The 13,740-nt window shown below is 36.0% G+C and overlaps 1 protein-coding gene and 1 long non-coding RNA gene across 3 annotated transcripts; one reads left to right on the top strand and one right to left on the bottom strand.

Annotated features, from left to right (window-relative positions):
- Positions 1–341: 341 nt before the first annotated feature.
- LOC136219883 (uncharacterized) lies at positions 342–4,045 on the top strand. 2 transcript variants are annotated; one of them, XR_010684313.1, is made up of 4 exons: positions 342–1,162; positions 1,239–1,404; positions 1,529–2,029; positions 2,109–4,045. It is a non-coding gene; the product is annotated as an uncharacterized lncRNA (long non-coding RNA). The 2 variants fall into 2 exon arrangements; XR_010684312.1 differs by having other exon boundaries at positions 1,239–2,029.
- Positions 4,046–5,260: 1,215 nt separating this feature from the next.
- On the bottom strand, positions 5,261–9,893 carry LOC136219882 (probable 1-deoxy-D-xylulose-5-phosphate synthase, chloroplastic). The gene is made up of 10 exons (XM_066007458.1): positions 9,507–9,893; positions 8,549–8,683; positions 8,298–8,462; positions 7,837–7,987; positions 7,480–7,751; positions 7,119–7,392; positions 6,723–7,030; positions 6,360–6,641; positions 5,708–5,992; positions 5,261–5,624 (listed from the first exon to the last, which is right to left on the bottom strand). The coding sequence occupies exons 1-10, from the start codon at positions 9,636–9,638 to the stop codon at positions 5,472–5,474; spliced, it is 2,157 nt and encodes a 718-aa protein (XP_065863530.1). The 5' UTR covers positions 9,639–9,893; the 3' UTR covers positions 5,261–5,471.
- Between the last annotated feature and the right edge of the window lie 3,847 nt (positions 9,894–13,740).

Genomic DNA, 13,740 nt, shown 5'->3' with positions numbered 1-13,740 from the left:
CTAAATATTTGGAAGGAAAAATCTATTTGGATTTGGAAAAAAAATCTTTTTCATAAAATTTAAATATAAAATAAATAAATTATAACATTAACAAATTACATATTGAAAAAGAATTACAATAATATATAAGAAAATAAAAACTATATAAATAATTAGTAAATTACATAATAATTTAAGCAAACTATACATTATTTTATTTAAATGTGATAGATAATAATAATAATAATAATTGTTTGATGAAAAAATTATTTAATATAAAATAGAAAATTGTAACATTTTTCATTTCCCTCTACATATTTAAAACCAAAATAATTCCTTCCAAACCATAAAACTTACTAAAACGTAAAACGCAAAGAATTTTTTTTTAAAATGTTAAACAAAACGCATCATCTTACCCTTCTTTCATCTCTCTTCCTCTCAAATCCTCTCCATCTAAAGTGAAACCCTAAGTTCTTGAGACAAGTTCTACTCTCGCTTCAACCACAGGTAAGTCTGTGTTCTTTTATTTCTCTGTTGATTCCAATTTTTATTCTTCCATGGAACAAATTTGGGGTTCATTCAATTTCAGATTTTTTCTTATTTATCATGAAAATCTGACATGGTTTCTCCGATGACTACCCCTCATGGGCGATTTAATTGTTATTTTTCTTTATATTCATCCAATTTTATGAAAGATTTCAAGTTTGTTGGAATCCCCAAATTTTTGGGAGAAAATTTCCAGTAATTGGTTGTTTCCTTTGCTTGGTTGACTGAAAAGTAGGGGTCCAAGGTAATATTAGCTCTCCCCATACGACATAATTCGGATTATAGCAGAAACTAGGGGCCAGGTTTATCTTTCTTTTTCTTTTTCATTTGGTTATGTTCACAGCCAACCTCTCTAAACATTTGGAGCCTCGGGCTGAGGCTGTACATCACTCTAATCAGGTATGTTTTTTCTTCACTATTCCCATTTTAATTTTTCATTTCAGAACACAAGGTAGACTGAAGTCCTTTTCTCATTTCTTCACATGTTGACCATTTCAACTTGCTTCTTTATTTTGTTTTCTCCTTCATGTTTTCTCACTGACTGCAGTTTCAGGTTTCGACTTCTTATCTCCACTCTAGACCAAGCCAAATCGAGACTCGTTCATATGTCCCTAACTTCTCACCCATAGTATGCAAGGTTCGTCGTTGTCTTATACGATTTGAAGGTTTGTGTAAACTTAATTGATCTCTTCTTTTTCCAATTCTTTGTTTAGATGGTGGTTTAATGGAAGAGCAGTAAGGTAGTTATGAAAGGAGAGAAGGTGGATCCAAAACCGTATATGGGTTAAGCTCATCTCTCCGATACCAAAACCATCTTCTAGGGAGGAGAAAAAGGTCGCTGAAGAGAAGAAACCCAAACTTGAACTAAAGAAAGAAGAGGTTTTTTTTTATTTACTTTTCTAAAACTATTGAAATTCATTTTGTCCACGCTCTTAATTTATTGGCATCTTCTTAATTTATTGGTTAATTAGAGTGTGCAAGCGTTCACCAATTTTGTTTACAGCACGATAGGACATTACCACTGTATCATGCAAGTGGATGCATATTATCCCTGACGTCCCTGCCTTGTAACCCTGAAGCATTCTCAAACGTGCCCGGTATGTTGGTTGTAACCTTCTCAAGCGGTGTGCCTGTACTCACAGGATTAGTCTGTTTAGTAACCAGCGGGGAATATTTCCGTCGAGGTACCATCATCCAGGTTCCGTACTGAGCTTCACTGAGTTGAGCCTTCTGAATCTTCGGGTTATCAATAGGTGTCGTGCTAGCATTATCAACTGTCATCTCCTAATTCCTCTGCATCTCTGTCTGACCTCCTGCCAAAACTGCTGGGGCTACACAGTTAGCCTGAATGTGGCCATACCTACCACAATTGGTACACGCAACATGGAGCCCTTCATACTCGATACGGTAAGAACAGTCATTCACCTCAAGCTCAGCAACAAGGGGCTTCAATAAATCAATCTCTATGCAAACTCTAGCGAAGCGGCCGCACGCAGTCTTTAGGGTATTTTTATCAAATCTCACTGTCTTACTAATGACATTGGCAATCGTCATGATAAAGTTTTCATCATACATTTGAACAGATAAATCCGGAATACACACCTATACAAAAGTAGAAGCAATAGTTGCAGAGGCAGCTACGAAATCTGGTGACCATTGACGTACAGTTAGGTAATGTCCCTGAACGGTCCATGGACCTTCACAAACTACACGTTCCTTATCCACCATAGCATCGAAACGAACAAGGTGGAAACCATTACCCACATCCATCATATTAACTCCTCCTTTGAGCTTCCAAAACTCTCTTTTGTAAAGCAATATACCCAACATTCTTACCTAGAACCTTAACAATTAGAGCATCCTTCCACTTTTGAGACCAATCATCGAGCAGCTCGGGGGCGACCACGAATTTAGGCTTGAGAGGATTATCCTGATTTATAGTCACCAAACCTGCAGTTTGGAAATCACGCAGAGGCCGGAGAGGCACTGTCGCGTCAGTTCCGATGACGGAGTCGCGGTCAGAAGAGTCCATCCACACAGGGCCACCATCACCAGCCGCCGGCGAAGGGATTTGGGGGTTGATCATGTGAGGGAGGGGTTTCGAGAGGTTTCTAAAACTTGGGGTCGATAAAACAAAATAAAAATTAATAAGCGTTTTTTTTTTATAAGAAAAATTAATAAGAGTTTTAAATTGTGATAAGACACCATAATATCCATTGAGATAATTCATTTTTCAAAATACAATTATTAATTATTATACAAAATAAAGTGGAATATATAATTAAGACAAGATAATATATCTTGATATTGCATTTTTTAGCATTGAATGGTCAACTAATTGCTTATTCTTTCCAAATTACTACTTATCTTTTCATTTGGATAATTATTAATTAGATCAAAGAATCATGAGTGGACTGCAAAATTGGTCAACCACCATCAAGATACGTAAAACATGATTTACGCTTTTAATTTGTGTTATTTAAATTATAAAATTGTTTATTTAGATACTAAGATTTACGTGTTTATAACTATTTTATATATATAATTTATCCGAGAACTTCATTGGACATTTTTTTTAGGTAGATCATCTCCCAATTAAAGCTTTTTACATATGTTAGAATTCGAATTTTAGACCTAACTTAAACGATTTGGGATCCTTAATCAATCAAGTCAACCTTAATTAGTTGATACGTTTATAATTAGAATTTGTAGATGTAATTACAACTTATTTTACTAAACTATTTTATTAATTATTTTTTTCCAGTTGCAAGTGTTTGTTGCACAGTTATAGTACTGATTACTAAATAAGAAAGGTTGGGGATGAGTATCAGATGAGACTAATCTCTTTAAAACTTTCACGATATTGTCCCGAGATTTTACAAGCAGATTATCAGTCGTTCAATCAAACACTGTAAATACAATTCCGATTTGCATTGTTCAGAATTGCTCACATTCTACACCCTTGAGAAACTGTTCATTTTTTGGAATGGGAGAAGTTGAGATCATAGAACTTTTTTAAAACTTCTTGAAAAAAATTATATTATGTAAAAAAATAATTAATTAAATTAAAAAAAAAAAAAGTAATTAGTTCACACCTACATCACCCAACCCGGCCTGATCCGACTGAGCGGCAGTGGTGGTGGTGGTGCAGGTGTTTGGTGGTCAATGTGAGCCAAGCTTCATCTAAGTTCTCACTCTTGTATAAAACTGGAAACTTTTTAGGATACATCCAAATGTCTAAAAACATTCTTTGTAAACCACTCTAACAAGTGCTTTACTTTCAACTAGAATATATTTCACTCACTTATCTATGTAGACCATAAAATGGACTTAAAACGATAAATCTTTCATTAAAAAAATTCATATGGGCCAAGCCCAACAGTAAGGCATAAAATAAAGAGAGAACGTAGAAATTTAATGAGATGCGATAAATTTTACATATAAAGAGTGAAAAAAGAAAACAACAATAAAACTTGAAAATAAATAAAATGCAATAATAATTATAGGATGGTTTTGGCTAAGGGTCCAAAGCCTTATTTTTGGAAATGAGTAGGACCATTAGACAAAATCACTTCATAATAATTGTCTCTCTTCATTCTAAAGTTTTATTGTTGTTTTCTTCTTATCTTGTCCTTTCTTTTGAGAGCGTTCACTCATTATTAGTACTTATACTGACCATAACAACTTTTTTCCTTTTTCTGTTCGTAGCTATACAATGCACCACAAACTCCATTTAGAGACACTTCGGTTTTTCCATGAATTAAATCAGTTTCAAGGAATTGAAACTTCTCGGGAAGCGATCCCAACAACATCAACGCTAAATCTTCATCTTTAAAAGTTACGTCTAAATTCATCAAATCTGCAACAAGCATATTGAACTTTGTGATATGATCATTCATCGTGGTACCAAGAACGTATGAAAACCTGAACAGTCTCATCTTCATATAGAGCTTATTTTGATTGCATGAGAATTTTTCCTCTAATGTCTTCCATAATATACTTGCAGAAGTTTCTTTAAAAAATGCATACTTCTGTTCTCGAGACAAGCAAGAACGAATCGTACTACATGCCAAACGATTTATTGTTTTCCATTCCTTCTCATCAATTTCTTCAGGTTTCTCTCCTTCAATGGCAATATGTAGACCTTGTTGAAACAAAAGGTCTAGAACTTCGCTTTGCCAAATACCAAAATGACCCGTACCATCAAAAATCTCCACTACAGTTCTGCCATTTGATATGCCTATTCTTGGCAAAATCGATGTTGAAGAATGTCTTTGTCGATGTAGAAATTGATGTTTCATCATTCATCATCTCAGCTCAATCTCAAAATTGAAAAATCACCAATAAAAAAATAATATCAAGATTCTGATGCGGACAGATCAGTCGAACTGCAACCCACAGAATCACCAATAATAAAAAAAAATCTCAAGGAAAAACCTTTTCTGATGCGGACAGATCAGTCGAACTGCAATCCACAGAGCATACTCAGTATAACCGGTCTCTAATACTAATTTGTTGCGAAAACTAATAGAAAACTAAAAAGCAATATGAAAGCTAAATGAAATATTACAAAAGAGAGAAGGTTAGAAGAATACAACAATCCTTAGAATGAAGAGAGGCAATTGTTGTGGGGTGATTTTGCCCAAAGATCCAAAACTCTTTATATAGTCTTAGAAATCTCTTCCAAGCATATAACAAAGCAATGTGGGATGAACCATCTTCTCAACTTTTAAACTTTGGGTCTCAATTATAAAATTTACTTCAGTTTGAAAGAGAGTTGAGAATTTCTATTGATTCTAAACTAAATTTGTTGTATATTACATGATGCTCTATACACGGTTGAAATTAAGATCATTACATTACAAATCTTACAGTAAATTTATATGCTTACAAGGTTGTAAGAATGAAACAAAATGGGCCCCCTATGTTTGTTACTTTAATTCTTTTTAAGAGGACATTATCTGTAAAGCCTCTCTTTTATTTCCAAGAATGTTGAATATTGTTGCTGCAATGTGAGATGGTGTTAGACCTGCCTGCACCATTTGATCCACCGGCGATCCATGCTCGATATATATATCAGGAAGAACAAGTGGCCGCCACTACCACAGTTTCGAAGCAATTATCAGTAAAACATTAACCGGAAATGCGATAACTAATGGAAGGATTATGGAAAAGTTAGTACCTTAAGTTTGCCATCAAGAAGGCCATCAAGAGCTAGAAAATGGGCAACATGAGAACCAAAACCACCAATTGATCCTTCTTCAACTGTAATTAGGATTTCATGTGATTTAGCTAGACTACGAATTAGATCATGATCCAAAGGTTTGCAGAATCTAGCATCTGCTACTGTTATATTAATGTCATGTGATTCCATTATAGATGCTGCAGCCAAGCAGCTCTGAACTGCTGCTCCATACCCCAATAGTGCCACTCTTTCCCCTTCAATCAAGATCCTTCCTTTTCCAACCTGTAGGGAAATTAGGATCAAAACATGTTAGAAAAGTTGCAATTTTGCTTTAGTCGAGTGAAGATGAAATCGAGACTTGTGGGATGTTTGATTCAGTTGTTGTTTACAGTTTGTTTGTTGTTCGTTGTTTGTTATTGTTGGTTAATGGTAGTAAATGTTAACGGATTTTCCTTGTAAAGTAGGCGGAGACAGGGGGCTAGGAGGCACTGGAGCACTCCCAGCTGCTAGGAAACACCTCTCAAGGTTGTTCTAGCCCCCCTGCTGCCGCTACTGGAGGAGCAAACAAAGTTCTTCTGTATCTATTATTTGGAGTAAAACAACAAAAATAAGCTATAAAAAGGAGAACCAAATCCGCATTTGGTGTTACCTCAAGTGGGATGCCTTTGTTTCCCGGTGGTAGCTGAACTCCAATACCGTTACCTCTCGGATATCGGAAACAGCTGGGCCGATCATCAATGGCAGCAGCAGTTGCAACCATGTGAAAAAGCTCTGCTTCATCAGAAGGAGCCATCACTACCATATTAGGAAGGCATGCCATAAAAGTTACATCAAAAGCTCCACAATGTGTTGGACCATCTGCTCCAACAAGCCCTGCTCTATCCATTGCAAATCTAACAGGCAACTTCTGCAAATCTACATCATGTACAACCTGCACCATTCATTCATAAACCATTAGCTGAATGTTCTTAAGAACCACTTCAATTCAGAGTAAGAACATATATTAACTTGCCTGATCATAAGCCCTCTGCATAAAAGATGAATAGATTGCGCAAAAGGGTTTAAGCCCCTCGCAAGCTAGTCCTGCAGCAAATGTAACAGCATGCTGTTCGGCTATCCCAACATCGAAACATCGTGTTGGGAACCGACGAAGGAACATATTTAAGCCTGTTCCACCTCCCATTGCAGCATGAATTGCAACAATATTCTTGTCTGCTTCGGCTTCTGCTATCAACGCCTCTGCGAAGTATGTCGTGTATGACTGTGTGCTTGCACTGGCCTTGAATTGCTTCCCAGTTGCAGGATCAAACTTCGCCACTCCTGCAAGGCGAAAAACCATCATATAAGTTACTCTTTTACTCGATATAATGACTCGAATCAAGCTGCATTTTGTCAAAATTCCAATTACCATGGTACTTGTCTGCAGCTTTCTCAGCATAGGGATAACCGCGGCCTTTCTCAGTTACAACATGGATCAAGACAGGACCGGTAGTTTTAGTACTCTTAACCTCTTTGAGAATGGCAATAAGATCATCAATGTTATGACCATCAACAGGACCAATGTAATATAGTCCAAGCTCTTCAAAGAGGGTTGAACCGGAACCACTGATCATCCCACGAGCATATTCATCTACCTTGGCTGCCAATTCATGCATCGGTCCACCAATCGTCTTAGTAACACCCTGCATTCATTTCATTCCAAGCAAAATAAGCCTCGAGTTTCAGCCAGTTCATAAAGATGCCATATTTGTAGTGTTTTTAGTACTTACCTTAGCAACTTCTCTTAGTTCTCTAAGAGGTTTGTTTGATTGCAGCCTACTTAGAGCACTGCTCAAAGCTCCGACAGGAGGAATTGGCCCGTCGAGAGTAGCAGTTGGTAAAGAGACTTGTTTGTTGTCATTAAGAATAACAATCATATCGGAGTCCAAGTATCCGGCGTTGTTCATAGCTTCATAAGCTTGACCTGCTGTCATGGCTCCATCACCTATAACTGCAATTACATTGTTGTTTTTTCCTTTCAAATCTCTGCCCACTGCCATTCCTGCTCATCAAATTCCAAGATCACCAATTGTAATACAAAACTTGAACAAAAACTTGAAGAAAAGAGCAAAGAAGCAAAATAGTACCTAAGCCAGCAGAAATGGTAGTAGAGCTATGGCCAGTCCCAAAGCAATCATATTCGCTCTCGGATCGCTTAGTAAAACCAGAAAGTCCATCTGTTTGTCTCATTGTGTGCATTTTATCTCTTCTACCAGTCAGGATTTTGTGTGGGTATGACTATAAAAAACAATAGAGGTATCATCAATGAATTGAATTGAACAAATTCTCTAATTTAAAGAAAGCCCCACTAGACGTGGCAATTCGTGTAAGTAAGTCCTGTTCCTGTCGTTTCAATTATTGGATTAGTATCAAATGAGTCAACCTTAAAGTTTGAACCAAAATCTATCTAACAAATCCCTAATCTGCTTATATTATGTTAGGTTCGTACCATCTCAATTAAGGATAACATGTAAAAATATGGGAGACTCGAGACGTGTATACAATTGCCACCGGTAAGCTCCAGTAATGAAGAAAGTAAAAAGCTAACCTGATGGCCAACATCCCAGAGAATCTTGTCTTGAGGGGTATTGAAAACATAGTGAAGAGCAACAGTTAACTCAACAACACCAAGGCTTGATCCTAAGTGACCTCCAGTTTTTGAAACATTGAAAATAACATCACACCTCAGCTCATCTGCTAGTTGTTTTAGCTCCTGTAAATCATCACAACCATATATCATTTTGATCCAAAATTCATAAATAATTATGTGGATAATACTAATAAAATTAAAATATATACCTTAGTTGAAAGATTTTTCATATGAATTGGGTAATTTATGGTGTCTAAGAGAGGAGTTGCTGGTCTATGTGACTGATATTCTCCTCTTTCTGATACTGATGCCCAAATTCCATTTTGCCTTCTCTTCCCCTTTGCCTAAACACAACAAAACACAACTTCAGCCAACAATTTGAAGAGAGAAAAAACTCATAATTAGAAGTTATAATTCAGATTATCAAATGTTGTACGGAAACTCTTCTTCACTCGTTCATGTTTCCATTTCTTTTACGTTTCCAATACCGTTTATTAGCTATATGATTTTAGAAATAACGTTTCCCTGTCTGTTTCTATTTCCGTGAAACATAAATATGGTTACATAAGCTTAATACATCATATCTCGGTGCTTGGCAAATACTCCAGTGGCCCCTGAACTTATTTAAAGTAATCTAATTGACCCTTCAATTTGCTTAAAACAATTTATTAGTGATCTTATTTAAAATGTTCTATTGACCTCTCGTCTCCAACCTAGTATATACGGAGACTGCTTAGGAGACTAATAAGACATCATCAAAGTTTAAAAATAGTCGGATTATCATGTAAATGCAAGAAAAATCATAACCATATCATGTGAGTCGGGTTATCTAAATTGTGTCAAAAATTGACATCCCTATAAAATTTTCCCGGACCAATGAAAATCGTTTTGAATACCAATATTAATAAAAAATATATGTACAGTGAATTCATCACTCGGGAGCAGAGTACCCTAAAATTTTCCAACATCCCTACTCAAAATACCAAACCAAGACCCAAAGGATAAGGAAAAACATAACCAAGAAAACACAAAACCACCATGGTGGGAACTTTGCCTATAAAACAAATTTAGCAGAAATTGAAATTCTAACAAAATGGGCAAAACCCAACACACTTTAACTCAGTTTTGCAACATAGAAATCAATAAAAACACAGAAAATTAACCAACCTGATTAACTTTGTGGTGAGATTTATCTGTTCTTCTCCACAAAGCACGAGAAGAAACATAACCATCTTTATACAGATCTGAACATGTAGTCTTGTTGACATGAGCAGGAAATGAAAATGCAGAAAGAGCCATTAATGGATTGAATTGAACAGTAGCAACAAGCGCCAAATTCAAAAAAAGCTCCAAACTTTAGAAGATAGAAGAAGAACCCAGAAGCACTTTGACACCAAATGCTCCACTCCAATCCACTAATGTGATGAAGCAAGCACTTTGTTCAATTCAATAATATAAAGACAAAGAAGAGAGAGAAAAAAATTGGGGATTGAGGACCAAAGGTGGAATCTTTATTGATTTGGGTTTCCATATATATAGTCTGGGGGGTTATCATGGAAGGAAGGAAAGTAGCAGTGGAGTAGGCAAATGTCAAAATGCCACCGGACATGACGAATAGGGGTACTCTACTCTGATTGGGCCACGTCATCAGAAATCACATTTGGATAGATTTTGATAGATAAATAAATATATTATTATGTGATTGATAAACGATATGTATGCAATGCATAGAATTTCTGAATTTTTTCAAACCAATTTCTCAAATTGGTTGTCTATTCTCTTTTAAATCTTAATGGATTTTTTAACTTTATTTCAATTCTTTACTTTTTCAGTTTTCACAATGCTTTTTGTTTGACCATATCCGTTTAGATATCGGTCATATACGTTATTTAAATGCTTTATTCATGGTCCTATTTAGAAATTAGTTATTAGCTGTTAGCTGATTACATTAGCTGATTTGATTAGCTGTTTGTGTAGACCTATTTGGTAAAAATTAGCTGATTGATAATAGCGGTTTGTGCAAAAAGACGAATAAAGGCATTTCTTTTTTAATTTTGGTGCAGGAAAAGATGAGGAGTCTATCTATTATGGTTAAAGAAGTCAATCTATACTATATATAATAGCGGAAGCAGAGAGAAATAAGGAGAAGTGTTTTAAAGGCATTTTTGATGAGTTGCCAACGTAGTAAAAAATCAAGATTAAAAAGATTTAATTAATTAAAAATAACAGATTTATATTTATAATATATTAAACAATTACTATGACATTAATTAAAATAATAAAACAAAGTAAGAGTTACGGGAAGATGAAAAAACACAAAGCAAATGAAATCTAAAAGTTACAAATAAATTTCTATATAAAGCATTATAAATAGTATTCCACCATTATATTCATTGGTCATGATCGATAGTATTATATTTCTGAAAGTAATTATTCGATTTTTTTGATATATTGTAGTTATTTTGTTCTTAATTGGGTTGTTGTTTTATTTTTATTAAATAATAGTTGTTATAGTTTCATCTTTCAGATCCATTTCTGCCATTACCCATATTCTATATCTCTCGCTACCTTATCCATGTTTTCTTTTTTATATGTCTTTTTTTTCAAAATGATATCTCCAATTGAAGAAATCCGATAGAAGTAGAAGATGCATGGACAACTAAAATCGGAAAACATAAAAGTGTCAAAAATTACAAGAAATTCTTACGTTTCTCAAGGTAATTATTCGATTTTTTTGATATGTTGTAGTTATTTTTCTTCTCAATTGTGTTGTTGTTTTATTTGTATTAAACAATAGTTTCATCTTTCAGAGATGAAATTCAATTTCTGTCGTTACCCAGGTTCCATAATTCTCGCTACCTTATCCACGTTTTCTTTTTTATTTGTCTTTTTTTTTTCAAAATGACTAAAATACAGATTTTGTATATTTGCATTCTTTTTTAGTATATATTGCTAGGTGTTATCGTTTCGATTGTTAACTATAACTAAAATTTAAATTTTCGGCTTTATATGAACTCTATTTTTAGCTTTAATTGAAGTTAGATTAATTTTTTAATTCGAAACCTGTTGAAATCCATTCATTTTTTTAGTTTGAGTTTATCTAACTGATATGAATTGTATATTTTGTTTTTATGCATTTTGGTACAAATACATATAAAATTTCACACAATAGTTGTTCACTGAAGTTGGAGACATATTGAATAAAATTTTAAAGAGGTATTGAAATATTATACTTATAATAAAGTTTATTTCAATTATAAATTATGTTATATTATTATTATTATTATTAAGAAGTTATTTTTTCCCAGTTCTCTAGACAAAGAGATTGTAAGCGTCTAATACACTTGATAAGATGTTTATTGTTAAAAAATTTGGATTATGCTAAATACGAATTCAAAATGAAGGTAAATAAAAAAAATTAATGCTCAAAATCTCAAAAATATACATTAATTATGAGATATTGAGATAACTGTTTTTGCAACGTTGGCTTATATAGTTTTTAACTATTATATTATGGTTTGTACAAAATTGTTAGTATTTCAAGAGTTTTTAACAGATGAAAATGAAACAAGTTGTTCGAAAATATTAATTAAAAAAATATTATTATTTGAATCTCTTCAAATTCTCTTTTTTTTTGTAAGAAGGGAAGAAAAAAAAACAAACAAACAAAAACCTAACCCGGGATCAGTCTAGGAAGACTGACCCCAATCCTATCCTCAAGAAGAGAAGGTAACAGAAAAGAAGGAGGAACGGAAAGGGTAGAAACACCTAACATCCCCCCATGCCCAGCAGCTGCCAAGCGATCCGCCACGCGGTTTTGCTCCCTATAAATATGGGAGAAGGTAAGAGAATCGAAGGCAGGACGAAGCCTCAAGATGGCTTTAATGAGATTCTGACTCTTAAGACAAACAGCCTGTCTATCCGAAATCCTGTTGATAGCCTCCAAATTGTCAGACTCCACCGAAAGTCTTTTAACACCCATGTGAATGGCGAGTTTAATGCCAGACAAGATCCCCCAGAGCTCCGCAGTAAAGGAGGAGCCCGTACCTAAGTTATGGGTAAACCCAGCCAGCCAGGCGCCACCAGCATCCCGAAGAACTCCACCAGCAGCAATTCTGCCATTACTAAGGCAGGAGCCATCCGTATTCAACTTGACAACCCCTTCCCTGGGCTTCCTCCAACCAACTAACTGGACCTCTTTAACCGGGGAGGGGTGAACCAGGGGCTCTCCTTCAAAACTCTTTGTAATAACAGAGAGTTTTTTCGAGAAGTAAAATCGGAGGTCAGGAATAAAGACAGTCTTCTCAGCAAATAACTTTTCATTCCTCCATTTCCACATTTGGTGACAAATAATAGCGAAGAGAATAGCCCCGTGCTCCATACTGGCCAACAAATTCCCATTAACGCCTTCAGAGAACCAGTCAATATCAGAGAACCCCATAAAGGAAGGAAGGATGTGGTGAGGAAGGACCCCTTCCCAAACCTTTCTACTATTCGGGCAATCCCTCAAAGCATGGCACAAGGTTTCCACATGGCCGCTGCATCTGCTACAGGCACCAGATACAGCCAAGTGCCTTCTGTGTCTATCTGCATTCGTGAGGAGCCTGTCTTTGACTCCCAGCCATAGGAAACTCCTAATGCGGTAGGGGACTTTGAGGGCCAAATGGACTTCCAAATTTCCAAGGGAGGATCAGCCCTATTAGGGGTAAAACCTTCATAGGCCGATTTGCAAGAATAAGAACCATTATTAGTCAAGGCCCAGCAGTGTCTGTCCTTATCCTCCTCCTGATTACTAATCTTCACACCTCTAATATTAAGGAGGGTCTCCAGGCTAAGAAAGGAGTCGAACTTAGACCAGATCCAGTCTCCCTCCGAGTCCACCACATCAGCAATTCTCTAGAAGAGGAGATCATTCGGCGGAGGGGCGATGCACACCTCAATCAACGGTTTGTCACCAATCCAGGTGTCATACCAGAAACTAATGGATCTCCCATTACCCACCTCCAAGCCAATCCCCGTACATAACTCAGTAAAAACAGCACTACGCCCTTTCTAGAGGAAGGAACAGCTGACAACCCTCTCCTTCGGGCCACCAAAGATTCTATCTTTCCTATACTTGCCGACCAGAAGACGAACCCAAAGGGAGGAGGGGGATTGCCACATTCTCCAAAGAAGCTTCATTAACAGGACTTTATTATTGTCCTTAGCTTGCCTTATACCAAGAACCCCCCTGCTCTTAGGCTGGCAGGCTTCCTTCCAAGGGACCAGGTGAATCTTCCTCCCATCCCCAGACTCTCCCCACAGAAAACGCCGATTAATTTTATCAAGGTCGTTGAGGACCGGCTCAGGGAGCTTACAGGCTTGCATGATGTGATTTGGAGCAGCGCAGTTGATAGACTGT

This window comes from Euphorbia lathyris, chromosome 2 (assembly GCF_963576675.1).
Source record: "Euphorbia lathyris chromosome 2, ddEupLath1.1, whole genome shotgun sequence".
Taxonomy (NCBI): domain Eukaryota; kingdom Viridiplantae; phylum Streptophyta; class Magnoliopsida; order Malpighiales; family Euphorbiaceae; genus Euphorbia; species Euphorbia lathyris.
This window is presented reverse-complemented; position numbering and strand designations above follow the sequence as displayed.